Here is an 18,631-nt window from a genome sequence, read left to right on the forward strand (position 1 = left end):
GTGTTAGACTGAATGCCGTTGCCCAAACGCTCGCTCTACCCGGTTCAACCTCTGGACTCTGGAAAATGCCTTGAGATATTATTGCAATATATAAATAAATGAAGAAAATGTCATTAAAATTAATTTATCTTCATGGACGCTTGGTAGAGAAATGTAGGATGTGAAAAGGGTCATGACAGCACAGCTCACCTTCCACCATTGCATTCATTGGAGATTCTGGTAAACATAAACAAATATAAAGAAGTGCCCATTAATTTTACAATATATACACAAACCAAAAATGTGCAAAACATGGAGTGATAAAATTAGGCTTTGTCTGATTTTTCAATATCAAATGTGTTCATATTAGTCCAGTTAGATTTTTAGTTAGCTCTATAATTCTTTCACCATTCTTGTGAAGATGGGCCCGGATGACACCATAGCTACATCAGATTCAGACTCCGCCTCCATCCTCTTCCTATTGGCCAAAACAGACTCCACCTCCCTTCTTCTCCTTGAGTTGCAGGTCTAAGAATGGAGACATGTCATTCAGCCCAGTTATATTCATCAGAAAAATCTAAAAAGATCTCTTCCTGTCTTTATAGCCTGGGAACTATACAAATCTGAGAACACATTTAAATATTGTGGCAAAATCGGTCTGCGCTCTGTCCAAGGAAAAACGCATTTCCAAAATCACAAAAATCCCACAAACCAATCGCTTGTCCTGTGTGGGGTGGGCTTCACGACAGACAGAGGAGCTCCATTGAACACACAACCAACTACTCAACAAGAAAGATGTGTTTGCAGTATTTCTGAAAGGCTTAAGAGTTTAATGGACCAAGCTAAGTCTAATTGTAGTGCTGTTACACCCATTGGAAAATGAACTGCAGTGTCAATTGGTCTGGAATTAGTCAGGCTAATCTCCATAGCTTCTCCTAGAACAATACAATTAAAAGTGAAACTAAGTCTTGAGTTTTTCAGATTTCTGACCTCAGTAGTCACTAACTAAACAGTCAAATGAAGTATAGGACCTATGAGAGCTAATCAACTTCATCACAACCAAACAGACAGTCAACTAATTGTATTTTGATAAGAGAAGTCCACTAACATTACAGTCCATTACAACAGGTTGGTGATTTAGTCAATCAAAGCACTGCTAAACAGAAACACTCTGCATATAAACTGACATAGCCAACCTGCCAGTGCGTCAAGCAAATATGTTTTAAAAGCAAGAAAATTTAGCAAATTTGTCTTTCCTTAAAATAAGTCAAACTCTTATTGAATTAAGCCAAAATGATCTTACAAGAGAGTGAGTGTTTATAGAAAAAAACACCAACTAGAAATGCAATTCCGAGGAATTACACGAGGGGATGCAGTCTGCTGGTTAGGGTGTTGGTGAGGCTGTTGAGTAACCAAATTTGAATCTTGTGTAACATGGCATTCTTGAGATATCATACTCAAAGTGTTTTTGACCTTGACATTTGACCTTCAACCTCCAACTTCAACTCACTTCATCTTTGAGTCCATAAAAACACTCGTACCAAATTTGAAGCATGTACGTCAAGCCGTTCTGGAGATATATGCTAAATGCATGAGATATGGCTGGGACTTTTATTTTGACAAACAGGAAACACTTTAACAGGATGTGTAGTCCAGGTAGAGCTAGATTGTATGCTTAGAAGCTGAGACAGTTGAATTCCTCACAGGTGACACCTGTGCCAGTGTTCTGATTAGCCTGGGAACTGCTCTGAGAACTACTTAACGAGCGCAGCTGGCTCTATTATGACATCACAGCCCCCATTCAAGTCTATGGGGGAAAAATACACTTACAAATATCTCAAAAAGTATAAACTTCTCAAAAATGAAAAACGGATAGGACGGTAAAGCTTAGGAAGATCTACGGAACGGTGCTTCAACCAAATTTGTACGTTAAGCGGTTTAGGCTGAATAGCGCGCACAAAAAGGTAAAAAGAAAAATAATAATAATAAGAAGTCTCCGGATTTCAATAGAGGGGATGCATCCCCTCTAAATATATTTTTGATGTTAATATTAAGGTTAATAACACTTAGTTAGAGTTAGATTTCATTTTTGCATTTGAATTTGTATTGTTTTATTGTTATTGCATGTTTTCGACAAACTTGACACACACACATACACAAACACACAGACACACACACACACTCACACACACACACTGTTTGGCAGTCAGTGCATTACCTTATATTATTCCTGTTGCCGACATCTTGTGAGTACAAGTCAGTACAAATTGATTACTGAACTTTTTCGGTAACACTTTACGGTAAGGGTACATGAATTATCATGAATTCATGCATGAATTAATTCATGATTTATGTATTACTTCATTCCTTAATATCTCATGAATCATCAGGAATTTACATGAGTTCATAGTCTGTCATTTATGACCTCATACATTAACAACACATCAACTTACTAAAGCATTAAGTATGGTGGGCACATCATTATGATTTATGATTTATTAAGAATGATCATGATGATTTCTTTTTCTGACAAAAAGTAGTCATCACAACTCAAATTCTGATTTGAAACCAAAACTTTGCAGTTCTCTGAACACATGTCATTATCCACCACTTTAGTTGTTGTTTAGTTGTCTCCAACTAAACTCCAACATTTTATCCAACAATTGGATACATCTCCAACAATTTATACTCAACCTAGACCCTTGGTTGTTGTTACTAAAATTTTCCTCTAGGAGTTCAGCGTGACTGACAGCCTTTATGATAGCCAGCTAGTTAACGTGAACACAGCATGTCATGAACCGCGGGTAGCTAGTTAGCTAGCGCTTACTGATAGCTCAAGCTGGTGTGCCATTTGTGTATTATAATATTTGTAACTTACTTATGTTTCTTCATATTAGATGGTACATTTTTGAAGGTCATTATTTCGCAATCTTTCGGGAGGCAGAGTAAGCACTTAATTATGAATTGTCTTTCACTCCGGCAAATTAATTCAGCTTCATCAAAACTGGTGACAGAGCCATCTACTGCTCTGGCAGTGATAATGTGGGTTTGGAATGATTCGTAACATTTTTATAATTGTAACGAGTAACGATGCAGCACATAAAAATGTATCGGAGTAAAAGTATTAAACTCATCAAAAATATGTACTGAAGTAAAAATAATACTCCAGTAGAGTACAGATACAGCCTTTTAGTACTTAAGTACAGTAGTGAAGTAGTTCTACTTCGTTACTATACATCATTCTTGAATTTCCCCTGGGGATCAATAAAGTATCTATCTATCTATCTATCTATCTATCTATCTATCTATCTCTGGGAGTCACTATGGTAACTGCTGTGGTGGATGTGGTGCTTTACCGGCATCATAGAAGCACAGGTGGAGTTCTCACACAGCCGGGTGAGACAGTGCAGGTAGAAGGTGGAGATGGTCTCGTTCTTGTGCTCCGTGAAGCGAAAAGCCTCGAAGGAGAACCGGGCCCTCTGAGTGACTCCGTTCAGGTCCACCACCGTCTGTGTATCTTTGCTACACCTGTGGTTAGAAAGCAGAACTCGCTCAGCAGGTTTTCAATCCAGATCAATTCAATTTAGTTCCACTCAATTCAATTGAATTAAATTCAGTTTCACTCATTTCTATGAAGCATATTTTTTATATACTTTTGTTACTTGAATATTGACTGATAAAGTTAAAGTGATTGTCAGACAGAGGCGATACCACTGTTCCACCAATAATGAGTCAAAAGACTTAGCAAAGAGCGAGCCTGAAGCTTTGACTCTTGACCTTGACACAGAATAAATGTTGACCTTGACACAGAATCAATGTGCCCACAGACCCACGGCAGAGAGGTGTGTATGTCTGGTGTACGTACCCAACAAACAGGTCGTAGAAGGTGCTATATGTGGGGGCGGGGCTCGTACTGGCATAGCAGCGGTCCAGGATAACATTGAACCTGTCAGTGGGATGATTGATTGGCATCTGTCAAGATGAATTTGAGTCGTTTGAAACTTCATTGTTACTCAAATAAAAGTACAGTCACAGACTCACCTGTCTGTGAGATTAGTGGCCTTGATTTCCACAAAGATTCGGGTTTTCAGCTGGAGGCCATTTTGTGGCATCGACATGGGTTCTGTATAACCTTGATCCTATGTTTCAGAACACACACTTTATGCCAGTTCACTTTTTTAGAGTTACCAGTATTCCTAAGGTCTAGAAATAGATCCACACATAGACCACCATGAACACACACGTGCACACACACACACACACACAAAAAAACGCACACACAAACACACACACACACACACACTAGCCTTACCTTGTAGAGTGACATGCTCAGTGTGCTAATGAAGCTGCCATTGTTGTCCTTAACAGCAAGACTTACCCCTGACCTGTTAGAGACGTGTGTTAATGAGTCACACAAACATACTCATACTACCCGTCTGAATAAGTCTCTCTCTCTCTCTGTCTCTTTCTCTCTCAACCCTTTTCCCAACACACACACACACACACACACACACACACACACATACACACAGACACACAGAGAGAGAGAGAGATCTGTTTCTACTCACACACTTTGTTCTGTATTGTTGACAAAAAACTGCAGCGGGTATTGACAGGAGAACTGGTACATGACCTCCTGCTTATAGTTGATGGTTCCGGCGCTGGGGTCATGTGAGTTGATTTTCCCAGAGATGTTGACTTGCTGCACGTTGGAGTATTGGGAAAATATCCCTGTCCCCAACTCACTGGTGATCTGTCAGGACATCAGTCAGTCGGTATGTGCACATAGGATACTCTACCATGGGCCTCCTATGACATACCCACACAGTACTGACATACTGTACATACACATAGAGTACTGACATACCCATACAGTACTGACATACACATACAGTACTGATATACCCATACAGTAATGATATACCCATATATACAGTGACATTTTAAGCTAGCTTGAAATAATGCTGTAAGCTTTGAAAATTGCAATAGTTTTATCTTCTCAATCCACCACCTACAAATTGCTTTGAGGATGTTTGAAAATCTAAATACAGGCTCAGTAATGCAGAAGAAAATGACACACACACACACGCTCGCACACACCACACACACACACACACACACACACACACACACATACACACACTCAGTGGCCCGGTACCTTCAGTGAGTTACCGCAGAGGTTTACACCCTGTTTGCTGATACCAAAGCTGAACTTGAGGACTGGAGAGCTGGTGTTCAGTTCAGCGATGCCCTGGCACTCTGGCGTGCTGAATTTGCTGTTGAGGGCCATGAGGGTCTCGTTGTACCCGATAAAGTATATTGGACACAGCAGAATACTCAAGTACACCTTATCGGTCCCACAGGTCACGTTCATATCAGAGTTTTCTGTATGACACAATATGACACACTATGAGCTATTCTATTCAGATGCAATGAATAGAAATGCATGTTTGCTATGAGTCATCTCAAAATAGAAGACGTACACAAACAGGACACAGCAGAACACTCAAGTAGATTTCACTCACGGGGTGGTCGGTAGTCCACAGAGTCCCTGGCGCACTTCACAAGGGTTGAGTCTTGAGCTCGACACAAGACAATGAGCTCCAGAAAACAGACCAACAGGCACAGCTGCATGATGCCCTGTCAACAAAAGCCAAAAGACACCTTTTATATGATAACAAGCTACTGTTATTTCCAATCAATAAGTTACCTTAGACAACATAATCTCATTTTCATGTAATATTTAATATTACATTAAACATAATAGTCAATATATATTAATAATATACTCTGGAGTCCTATAGAGAGCCCTAGAAGCACTTTACCATGACTGTTGAAAGGAGAGAAATCCCGAGAGCTCAGAAACAGACGGATCCCCAGCGCTCCTGTGTCCTGCTCCACCAGATTGTATGCTTCTCCAGGGCCCTTTTATAGCGTCCAGCCGGGGACACAATACCCCTGAAAGGGAATAGGCCAAAAAGATGAGCAACATGAGAATACCTTATACAACCCTAATGCTTTGTTAAACATCAGTTCTGTAACACAATACAATTTCAAATGTACACTTTCACATACAGTACATTTCCTGTCAGTAGGGTAGACTGAGTACAGTTGAGACATGTGTACAGTTGAGACACCTTAAATATCTTGCTTGCACAGCAAGCCCAAGTTGTGATTTTTGCTATGCACATGCATATTAGTGCCCTCTTTGATCATGGACAATTTGAACGACACAAGTATCTCCCATCCAAGGATATCGGCAAGTGTTTTTTTTCCAAAATAAGATTTTCACTTCACCATGCACCTTCGACAATGAATAGCTCATTACACTTATGTTACTGTTAAACGTAACTGGTATCATTACAAACATTATTCTGTGTCCTAAAAACTGGCATATTTTATGGCATTGTGCCATGTAAGGTCATTGCAAAATCTAGAGAAATGTGTGAGGTGGTTAGCGGGGGACAATTGAGACACACATTGGATTGTGTTAGGCTACTTGAACATTCCATTTGTAGGCTACTGTTCGCTATCTGTTCCTGTGTCACATTTTGTTCATGATGTATTCCTTTTAACCAACGCTAATTTAAATGAAATGAATTAATTTGAACTACAAACACTTTGCAATTGCTATGTTTTTATTTATTCAACTTTCCAACTAACGGTTAGTTAACTATACATCATTAAAGATGGGTGTCTCAACTGTACCAGGTAGGTGTCTCAACTGTACTCTATAGGGTACAGTTGAGACACAGTCAAGACAAAAAATGCACCTTATGTTTATGAGCTAATTGTGGAAAATATAAACTACTTATGGGTATTATTGATTTATAATATTTTAGTCTACAAGCTAAGGAAATGGCATGTGGAATATTGTGTGGAAAATCACTTCTTTTCAGTGTCTATTTTTTGTTTGATTTTGTGTGGGCAAAAAGTGTCTCAACTGTACTCAGTCTACCCTACACCACTAAACAATACATGTATTTTAATTAACTTCAGGTGAAATTGGAAGGGTATGTGCCAATACTACCCATCAGATCGATGTCAGTTACACAAGAAGCTGATACCAAGATGTTTTTCCAACTCACTCAGACATAGGCATCATTTTTAGTTGACACCAGTGTGCGGTGGTGACCCTTTCTTGTTGACAAATTATGAACCTGCAACGCACCAGCTCCTGGCTTCAAGACACAGTTGGCTGTGCAAAAGGATTTTTTACTTTTTAAATCATTAAGGTTGACTTCTCACTCTTCCATGTTGATTAAAGGTGAGCAAAAGCCCATTCTGTGTGTGACGGACTGCTGTTTGTAAGCTACATTGGATATATTAACACCATTGTCCATTATCTTTTCCATTTCTATTGGAAGTGTATCAGATTCTGATGCCTAGATTCTGCAGTGTATGCTGTATTCTGAATGTAATGTAAAAATTAAAGCACTTTTGACCTCTGTTGAACTTTTATAACACGTCCAGTGTTATATGATTGTTGGGTGCTGTTGAAGCCTGATACAAAGAGATTTCTCAGACTGAATACTACGTTAGTGCCAGACCATGTTTTGTGTATGCATATATGAAGATGTCGGGTCACACTGTTATGCGACAGGCTGACTGAGAGTGTGCCCAGGGCTGCATACCTCCATGATTGAAGAGAGGAAGAGCTGCTCTCGTGGAAATTTGTTTGGCAGTCATGAGTATCAGACCTGTTAACAGTGAAAAAGCAACCACATGTAATGTTTTTTTTTTCAGAAAAAAAAATCTCTTTTTCTGTAAACCCATGGGATTGTTTAACTGGCTTAAGTGAAGTCAGTCTGTTCATCATATGATTTGTATAACATTAACAACAACAACAACAACAAATTGCACCAAAAGCACCCAAAGTGTGTTACTGTACATTAAGCCAGGGGTTCCCAAACTTTTCCACGACAAGGCCCCCCAAATACCACTAGGTTCTGGACAAGGACCCCCTTGATGTGATATTAAACCCATCGACAATACTACGGCAAATGTAAAAATACATTAAGCTAATCCTAATAATAATTTTAGCCACAAGCACTTCGCGATGGAGCATACAGTGTGTAAAAATTGTATTTGGGGCTTTCTGCTATATGAGAGCTATCACTCTACTATTATTCCAAGTCATTATCATGGGAAATATAATGTTCAGATATGCGTCACATTATTATAGTATAATGCCATTGTATAACAATCCTCATAGTAATAGGTATATTTAAAAATTTTCAGATGTATTTATTTGTTGCTTTTATTTTTCCTTCCAACTTGCTGAGGCCCCCCTGGCACCCCCTCGCGGCCCCCCAGGGGGCCCCGGCCCCCACTTTGAAAATCACTGCATTAAGCTATGCCCACCATGCTCAGCCAAAAAAAATCCTGCCTGTGTGAGACAAGTAAGTTGTGTAGTTAAATAGGCAGTTCCAGTTTTGGCTATCCAGGGCCATACAATCATGTGCCATAACACTGTTTCCTTCATACCCGTCGGGCTATTACACATGTCCCTGAGGAGAGCATCTCCCCTTCGCACCCACCCTCTCTTCTCCAGAGAGTATGTTTGTTTTCTTGTTGATCTTTCTTGCATAAAGGAGTTTCAATCACGCCCATAACACAATATGCCCTCTTGTTATTAAGCACACCTTACCTATTCTTTCAGTGGGAACAGAAGCCACCAAGGTTAGGTTTCAGTGTTGACAGTATACTGTACTGAATGTGTAACTAACAGTTTATGGCAGCAGAGGAATGAAGTTCAAATGCACCAGATCTAAGGGCCCAGTCCAGCAATGCTGCCAACACCTCGTCTCAACAAGGACGGAGTTTCTGCAAAGCCTGCTGGGAAGGAAACTATTATGTAGCCCTAATGCTGCTCTTGGTTGGTGTCCGAGAGCTGATTTTTTAATTCACCGTGAATATATCAGCACTTTGAACCGCTGCAATGTAAGAGAGGACCTGCTGAGAGAACATTTATTTGTGTTTGAAATGTTCACTCGTTCACTCACTATAGTGTTTGCTATATGGATCACTTAATATGTAGTGCCCTATATAGTGAACGAGTGAACATTTCGAACAGTAGGAACAAATATATACATGTATGTTATTGTACATGTAACCTATTCTCTCTCTCTCTCTCTCTCTCTCTCTCTTTCTCTCACACACACACACACACACACACACTATATTGTTGTTCCCTGAGTGTTCCCTGAGCTGGGCCATGCAAAGACCTCCATCCCCCAACACATGATAACGCATTGTATCCCCCTTCGCTCAGAAACCAGGCCCTTTTCTCTCTTTTCTCTAGATCACATTTGCCACTCTTCATTTAGTATGCCAAGGAACTCCAAAGAGAAGGAAGGGAAGGAAACTATGTAATTAGTCCATATTAATTCCTTAACAAAATTGCTTGAAAACTGCAATTCTCTGAGTCAGGGTTTCCGTTGTCCGGTAATTACCGGACATTGGCCGAAAAAAAAATGAAATGTCCGACAAAATTAACACAATCTGAATTTGAGAATAAGCCTTAATATGTAAGCCTATATTATACGTCCTCTGGCTATGTTTTTAAATGAACAGGCTCTACCATTTGAAAAAAGTAAGCTAAACAACATGCATAGCCTACGCTGCATTTCAAATAGGAAGCACACGCTTAAAACGTCCATGTTAAACAACGAACAAATGAGTGAGGCAGTTCAAACATGGCCAGGCCCAGGCAGACTAGCCTTAAAAGTTTTTTCAGAGGCCAGATAGATGATGATAAATTGGTAACTTCTGAAGCCTCAGATGTCCGGTCAACTCCACCACCACCAGATAAAAAGCAGAAGTGTCGGGCGTATCTGTCGGAATCAGTGACATTAGAAGTTGAGTTGCGGGGGGTGCGGTCGCTCCAAGACACTGTCATGCGTAGGCCTATGCGTTCTCTGTCTATGATCTGCAGAGTTAGGGCCTCCTCGACGAGGCGATTACTGGTCCGCGGATCATTTCTGGCACAATTAAACGGTATCATTGAACCGCGGCCGAAAGAAAAATAAACTAAACATTTCCCAGAACAGGAAACATTTCTTAATTTATTGTTATCAAATAAAGAGGCATAGCATTAGGGGGTAGTGGTGTGAGCGCTGATTCTTGTGTGTGCGCATCTGTGTAAGTTAAACAGTCACCACTGGAGATAACGTGGGTAGCAGCAACAAACAACGTAGCCTTTTTAAAACAACAAACGAAGCAGACTCTTGCTGTCCATGAAAAGATACTGGATAGATCTTGTTAGGCATGTTTAAGTTAGGCTAATGAAAATGTTGCATTCTATACAGCCTGATTATGTCATTCTTTAAGCTACATAGCCTGTCTCCAGTTTTCCTCAATTTGACTAATTAAGAAGGGATAATAGGATATTTGACCGACATATCATCAAAATGTCCGGAAAACGAAACCTCTGGCACCATTTTTTTCTAGCAGAAACTCTGCTCTGAGTATCAAAACTGGTATATAACTGCCGTTTTGATCCATACTGCATCTCGCTAGGCCTACTTGGTCTCTATCTCTATCTCTATCTCTTATGCTATCTATTTGCTGGTGTGTTTGCCCAGCAGACTGCCAGGCCCCTCCCATCACACCCATGTGACTGATCTGCACATGGACTCACTCTTTCCATAGGACTAATTTTGGAGCACAGTTGGAGCGAGTTCAATAAAGGCCTAGGCAGGCTACTCAGTATCACCATAGTCATAATATACATAGACGCCGCATTGGCTGCTGGAAACAAGAAATGCGGCCGCCATCTTGGACCGGTCATACTCCCCGTTGCGTTGCAGCAGAAAACACAAGATGACAGCACTGTGCAGCATGTTCCTGCTCAAATTGGCGGACCATACTCGGGGGATTAACTTTTCACAAGTAAGATTTAACATTACCGTACTATTGGTTGTATTTTGTATTTTCGAACAATGTGGCCTGTATCATAGCTACATGTATGACCTTTGCAGCAAAAAAAACCGCGTGAAAATCTGTTCGCTATTCAGTGAGATATGATTAATTAAGTGCGCTGACAGCTCATTGCACCGGCCAAACAGATTACACTGAGTGGAGTGGATGACCGGTCCAAGATGGCGGCTCCAAATCTCGTCAGCGCTAGTAGGGAGCAGCGGTCGATGCGGCGTCTATGTATATTATGTCTATGAGTGTCACCCTTTGGACAAAGCGCTAAATTATTTGTAATCATAACACTTGGTTACATTACAGCTTCAACGTCTTTAATAGCCTATATGCAAAAACAATATTACACACATGAAACCCGTTCTAATTCAACATAAAAGGTAGATGCAGTCAAAGTCTTCATAACCACGACAACTGGACTTTGTTACTGCCCATTGACTGTAGGCTATTCTATGGCCCCGACTGACAGCGGAGATTCTGGAGAAGAGTGCCTAAAACCTCCACTGACAGGTCAGCATGACAAGCAGATATGTTTGCAATGTCCCTGCATTTTGGCAGTAGGCCATACCTGTCAATACTCCCGTTTTTCCCGGGTTTCTCCCGTATTTCAAGGTCATCTCCCAGCACCCTCCCGTTTTGTTATTTCTCCCGGAAAACTCCCGTAATTTGCATGGCCATCAAACTTCATTTTACAATCATTGATCCATTCAGGTTGCCAGATTGTGTATGAAATACACCCTACACATACACGATCACTTAGTTTCAATTTCAACCGTTTTGTCATAGGCTAAAACCTGGCAACCCAAAACCCAAATAAGGAAGCGGGTGCCGACTGCGGAGTCTCGTCGTAAGCAAGCGGGCTAGTTGAATGGCCTACTCCAGAACTAGCTGTTGTGAAATTGTTGGGAATTTAATTGATTAACACATCACATAAACTGTTATTGAGTGTTGTTGATAAACTTGTGCCCTCGGAACCAAATCTGACAGCAAGCAGCTTTGGAGTTTTGGAAGTAGGCTGCAGGCAGGCAGCTGGTGGATACATAACTGGCATGCGTAAGGTAATGGTAAGGTAAAAGCAACGGCCGAAATGCAGTGTTGAAACACGTGTATGAAACGTATTAAATATGCAAACACAGATCCGGTATAAACACTGACACCCCCCCCGAAAAAAAATCTCCCGTTTTCGGAAAGCTAAATGTTGACAGGTATGGTGTGCATGCATGTGTGTGTGTTTTCAGATCTTTCCTCTGTTTGCATTGTACAGGCAGGTCAGTGTTATTGGGCCATATTTTGCACCCTGGCGCATGGCGCAAAACTTGTTTTCCACCCGGCGCAAAGTATATTTTCTTATTTTGCATGTTTATTTTTTTAACAATGCGCCCAGGGGTGTGGCAATTAACAACTTAGGGAGTAGCTTAGCGCATTGTCTAAAAATCGCTATTGTACACGTGGTCAGAAGTCTATGGCGAGTTGTTTATACAGTATGTTATTTTAAGAGCGCATTGTCAACAGTCATATTGGCGGGTGCACAACACACCATCCTCCATGAACGCACACCAGCGCACGTCCAAGCAAAACATTACAAATTGCCTGATTACAATGGGAAACATAATTAGAATAAAGATATTACAAAATACTGTACATCTCATGATGAGTAGTTATTCACCATCATTTGCAAATTGGTAATGACGGTTAAAAGTGATTAGGGGACAGGCGAGAGACACGTATGGAGCACAGCTGAAGACGCACTGTCACGAGATATAGGGTGTGTTCGAAACGGGTAAAGTTGCTGCCTTTTAAGATATCTAACTGGGGAGCAAGGCAGCAAGTGCGGTTCGAAACCGAAAAAACAAATTCTGCTGCCTTTTAAGATATCTTAGAATTCCCAAATAACGTAATTTTTGGAGGCAGCATCGATGCACACTTCATGCTCTCTCCTACCCATAATCCCTTGCGGCAACGTCTGAAACAGCTGTGAAAGGTAAACAAACATGGCGGATGACATCAGTAATAGCTGCTGAATCTGTTTAAAATGTCATTTGTGTGACCTTATTTTGCTTAGATTTGTAGATTTGAGATGACAAATAAACAATTTACTATCTGATTATGCCATTGTTGTAACCATTAATAGCGTCTGGTCTGATATATCTGCCGGCCGTAAAACTAATTTATACCGTTAGCCTGCTAGCTTACGTAAGCCAATTTAGTTTAACGTCAGGCCTTTGCTAACGTCAGACCGTAGTGTTAACCAAAGATTCTAGAGTGCTACACTCATTTTTAAAAGATGCATTTAATCCAAAGTCATGTCTAGTGAGACAGCTCTCTATGTAGGGAGGGAGGCAGTAGGCAGCTGTCTTCCGTTTCAAACAGACCCATAAGCAACTCCTCTGCAGGATGAATGTCATTTGAGCAATATTAGGGTAAGTGTTTCTTTTTCCAGCCCATGTTTTCGATGATAACCCATTGACAGTCAATAGTGAAAGTAACTGCATATAACTGTCTTGTCATTGACTGACACCATGGTGAAGTTAGTTTCACTTTGCCAATGAGTTCAAATAATAGAGTGCAAATGCGTGAAGGCTATGCTAGGTTTTAGTAAAGCATGGTTTAGTGGAATGACTATTCCATACAGTTCCGCAAGCAGCCTCCTTCAAATGCGCCGTTGAATGTCAAAATACCAATGCATTTATTTGACATCGCGCTTTGCGCCGTTAAAGGGAATGACAGATGCCATTCTCATTGGTTTAAATGATGTGACTGATTATGACTGATTAAAAAACCTAGGAACACCTTGTTGTATGGTATAAAATTCTCGCCAAAAGTTTTCTGTACCTGTACCAAAGTTTTGTGCTTGTAAGAATATTTTGTGCTCGTAAAAATGATTTGTGTACATGTAAAAATAATTTGTATCTGTAAAAATATTTTGTGCATGTAAAAATGGTTTGAACATCTTCAAATCCGTTTTCTCACTGTGTAGATTTTTTTTTTTTTTGTGATTTGCTAACGATATTTGCACGCACGGATTTTCCATTTGCAAGTGCGCATCTGTTTTCTACAGACATGAAACAGATCTACGGGTACGAAACGAATGTACAAGTACAAAACTTTTTTACAAATTTTCCCAAAACAGCCAATCACAGCACTGTATACTGAACGGCCAGTCAGCCGATCAGCTCGCTTCTTTAATTTCTGAAACGCTAAGGGTTAAGGTTAGGGTTAGGGTTAGGTTACTTCCTGTCCTGATACTGTTTATTTCTATGGAGATTTCACTGGAGATTTCACTATCTGTTACGTGACTTCCGTTCTTAGCTGTATCCCATCTAGCCACAACCACGCTGGACATAGAAAATACCGCTCTGGGTACATCCATGTAAACACCACAGTTCAGAAGAGGTGAAACACTAAAAAAAGAAGAGCTATCTTAGCTAACAAGCAAACAGCTCAACTTAACTCTATTCCTTCCCTACTATGAATCTAATATCATTAACTAGAACTAATAAAATTCGGATCAATAGTATTATTATTAATGATATAATTGTTCTGTATAGTTATTGTGTTAGTGTTTTCCGACTAGTCATTCCTCCCTTTGTATTTCCCATGTTATATGTGCGGTGCTTTCACGTAACGTTAGCAGAGACAGTTGATAAGAGCAGTATCTTTGACGTTAGCTTAGCCCAGCCAATACTTGTTTCACCTCTTCTGACTGTAGTGTTTACATGGATGTACCCAGAGCGGTATATCCAGCGTTTCAGAAGCGAGCTGATAGGCTGACTGTCCGTTCAGTAAGCAGTGCTGTGATTGGCTGTTTTGGGAAAATTTGTAAAAAAGTTTTGTACTTGTAAATTCGTTTCGTACCCGTAGATCTGTTTCATGTCTGTAGAAAACAGATGCGCACTTGCAAATGGAAAATCCGTGCGTGCAAAAATCGTTCGCAAATTCACAAAAAAATTTTCTACACAGTGACAAAACGGATTTGAAGATGTACAAACCATTTTTGCATGCACAAAATATTTTTACAGACACAAATTATTTTTACATGTACACAAATATTTTTTACGAGCACAAAATATTCTTACAAGCACAAAACTTTGGTACAGGTACAGAAAACTTTTGGCGAGAATTTTATACCATATTGTTGCGCCATGCGCTTGACGTTTGATAACGAAAACCCTCCCAATGTGGACTGGACATCCTACTAAATTTGAATAAGCTTTTGACGAGTGACCATGCGCTTTTTACTGTCATGATGTGTCAGATGTTTGTGTACTGTCTGTCCACTAGCCACTTTTTACCACTGTCTTACTGCTTCACTGTTAGCATGCTATATTAGCACATATGCATAACCCCTCCCTCCACCCCACAGCCGGATTGGGGCCACAATTATACCTATACTTAATACGTAATGCTTTATAATCAATACTTGTATAATGGCTGTTTTTCTATAGTTTGTTTATATTACCTTGTCTACTCTCTTATATGTCCATATTTATTTTATGCTGGTCTCTAGACTTAATTCTTGCACTTTTGGACTTACTCATTTGCACCATCACCATGACACTCACTCTCACAGAGCACCTTACCTTACTATGTGTAACCGAGGTCGTAATTCGTCGCTCACGGCCCTCGAACCCGCCACCTCAACACACACCGGCATGGGAGTCGAATGCTCTAACCACTGAGCTAAAAGCCCAGGCTTCCAACTCAGCGGTTAGAAGCATTCTTAAGGTTAGGGGTGTGAGGATTTACACGCACAACTAGCATGCTAGCTCAGTCCGCCTCCGTTACATATGCACAGAGAATCACAGGCTCAGTCCCTGCCTCAGTCATTGCAAGCGCCCCATGCTTAATCACCCCTACAGTAAGCACACTATGTGGATGCTGTTTTAGACTTAGATTTAGTTTAGTGTTACTTAGTATAATTTGTATTTTAGTATATTATTTATCTTCTACTGTCCTTATTGCTTAGTTGTGTTTTTTATATTATATACTTTTATTACATTTTCTGCTGTTAGTGCATGTTGTGTGTGATGTCTGTATGCTACTGAGACCTTGAATTTCCCCTTGGAGATCAATAAAGTATCTATCTACCATCTACCTATCTAGATTCTGTACATGTGTGTGTGTTTGAGTGTGTGTGTATGTGTGTGTGTGTGTGTGTTTCAGTGTAGATGTGTGAAGTCAGGACACTAGTAAGTTGACATGCACCAACAACACTGAATTAATCTAATGAATCTGACATCAATATCCAAAATAAATGGGAAAAAGCCTTCTATTGGCAGTTGGTGGCATTATACCACACACATTAATTAGGCATGTTAATATCATCATAATAATAATATCCAACATTTTTGAAAGTTTCCAACCAATTAACCAATGTGTTGTCAATGTCTGGCACACTTCCTGTTCCAGCTGGTGGCGCTAGACCAGGTTGACAGTTCGGGAATCAACAGATTTATATTAACTATATTTTGTTAATAAATTCCAAAAACTATTCTTACTTTGGCCAGCTGGTGGCGCTATGCCAGACAGGCATATTGGTTGTTTGGATGTCATATACACCTAATCTGATTAATCAAATCAAATCAAATCAAATGTTTATTTGTCACATACATTATACAGGTAGCCTATAAATGCAGTGAAATGCTTGTTCCACTGACTCCAAGACTGTGCAAAGGATATATAGAAAAGAAAGAAGAATAAAGAAAGAAAGTCCAAAGTGCAAAGTGTTTAGGCTATGTTGGTGTTCCTGCTACAATCCTCATTTAAAATCCTGATAGCCTGGGGATAAAAACTTTTCCGCATTCTCTCCGTGTTGGACTTCAGGCAGCGATAACGTTTTCCAGACCGTAGGATAGAGAAGAGGCAGTTGTTGGGGTGACTGGGATCCCTGATAATTTTCCTTGTTCTCGACTGACATCTCCTTATGTAAATTTCCTGTAGGTTGGGTAGGGCACTTCTGGTGGTACGTTCAGCTGATCTTACTACTCTCTTCAGAGCTTTACGGTCTATCTCAGTGCTATTTCCATACCAAGCTGTTATACTGCCAGTGATAACACTTTCAATGGTGGTTCTGTAAAAGTTCTTCAGTAGTTGTTGAGGTAGCTTGAAGTACTTGAGGCGTCTGAGGTGGAAAAGACGCTGATGACCCTTTTTCACCAGTGAATTAATATGCTTGGTCCAAGTCAGGTCTTCAGTAATATGGACTCCAAGATATTTAAAACTCTCTACCCTTTTCACTTGAGAGTCATTGATCATAAGTGGTTGATACATCTTATGCTGATCACGCCTGAAATCTATAAACATCTCCTTGGTCTTCGTAACATTTAGGAGGAGGTTGTTTTCCTGGCACCAGTTGGATAACCTGTCTACTTCATTCAAGTAAGCCTGCTCATTGTTCTTTGAAATGAGGCCAACTACTGCTGTGTCATCAGCAAACTTGACAATGATGTTGGAATCATGTACTGCTGTACAATCGTATGGGTAGAGGGAATACAACAATGGACTTAAAACACATCCCTGTGGCGCTCCTGTATTGAGAGTAAGGGATGAAGAGATGTGACTACCCACCCACACGGCCTGGGGTCTACCAGTCAGGAAGTTAAAAATCCATTTACACAGAGATGAATTTAATTCAAGATCTTCCAACTTAGTGAGTAGTAATACAGGTTTGATTGTATTAAATGCTGAGCTAAAATCTATAAACAGCATTCTCACATAATTCCCTGCCCTGTTATCAAGGTGGGCTAATGCAGTATGCAGTATACAATTGATGGCATCATCAGTAGATCTATTAGTCCGATATGCAAACTGCAAGGGATCTAGATTTAAGGGCAATGATGAGCAGAGCATTGGTGGCACTATGCCAGGCATGTTAATAGGACATATGAATATCACTAATCATGATATCTAATATTTTGTAAAATTTCCGATCTATCAGTCAAAGCATAGACATTTTTTGGCACATTCCCTGATTGGCCAGATGGTGGCGCTATGCTAGGCATGTGAATTACACATGTAAATATCATCACAATCATTATATCCAATATTGTGTATGCTAGGCATGTGAATTACACATGTGTGATGTGTGAATATCAAAATAATGATATCCAATATTTTATAAAGTTTCAAATCAATCACTTAAGGCATTGCCAATTTCTGGCACATTTTCCTGCTTGGCCAGGTGGTGGTGCTATGCCAGACAGGCCCATTGAGTCTCTGGATATCATCATAATCATGATATCTATTACCCTGAGAAGTTTCAGGCCATTTATTCAATGCACTGTGACTTTATGACACATTTCCTGTTTATGTGGTGAGATATTAAAATCATAACATATTACAACATATCAAAAATCCCTTCACAATTTAACATCAGCAACAGACATCTTGGCATCAAGATTTGCCAAATTTCACATGAATCTGACAAACCGTCTAGGAAGAATATGTTAAAATTGATCATGTGACATCACTATACTTGCCATTCTTTCGTTCATTCTTTCGTATTCCATGACCTCGGAATAATCGGAAAAAGCTTTGCAATTTAGAATCAACAGCATTTTGTCATCATATATACCAGCTTTGACATGAATCGGATCAATCGTCTAGGAAAAGTGCATAAAAATGAATGCCTAAAACACACAAAATCTCAATTACCTGTGGGCATGGCTAATTCAATGTATTGCTAATACAAAAGTTGTTTGTCTTGGGGAGGTACATAACA

At 40.0% G+C, this 18,631-nt stretch overlaps 1 protein-coding gene across 1 annotated transcript; it reads right to left on the reverse strand.

The window, feature by feature from the left end:
- Positions 1-372: 372 nt before the first annotated feature.
- LOC143131860 (zona pellucida-like domain-containing protein 1) lies at positions 373-17,181 on the reverse strand. The gene is made up of 10 exons (XM_076291445.1): positions 16,940-17,181; positions 5,850-5,937; positions 5,505-5,619; positions 5,138-5,364; positions 4,548-4,732; positions 4,292-4,364; positions 4,021-4,118; positions 3,845-3,925; positions 3,336-3,507; positions 373-507 (listed from the first exon to the last, which is right to left on the reverse strand). Exons 1-10 carry the CDS (start codon positions 17,179-17,181, stop codon positions 373-375), a joined length of 1,416 nt encoding a protein of 471 aa, XP_076147560.1.
- Positions 17,182-18,631: the final 1,450 nt, after the last annotated feature.

Source organism: Alosa pseudoharengus, unplaced genomic scaffold, assembly GCF_046254945.1.
Source record: "Alosa pseudoharengus isolate Yale_2024_CS ecotype anadromous, Long Island Sound unplaced genomic scaffold, YU_APseudo_1.1 YU_APseudo_1.1_scf_18, whole genome shotgun sequence".
Lineage (NCBI taxonomy): Eukaryota > Metazoa > Chordata > Actinopteri > Clupeiformes > Clupeidae > Alosa > Alosa pseudoharengus.

Excerpts from the sequence above, each read along its gene's own strand:
- LOC143131860 (XM_076291445.1), bottom strand. The coding sequence starts at position 17,181 with ATGTATCAACCACTTATGATCAATGACTCTCAAGTGAAAAGGGTAGAG. Across the intron at positions 3,926-4,020 it reads GCCACTAATCTCACAGACAG|GTTCAATGTTATCCTGGACC; the intron begins GTGAGTCTGTGA and ends TCCCACTGACAG. Across the intron at positions 508-3,335 it reads CCTGTGCTTCTATGATGCCG|ACCTGCAACTCAAGGAGAAG; the intron begins GTAAAGCACCAC and ends CTCCATTCTTAG.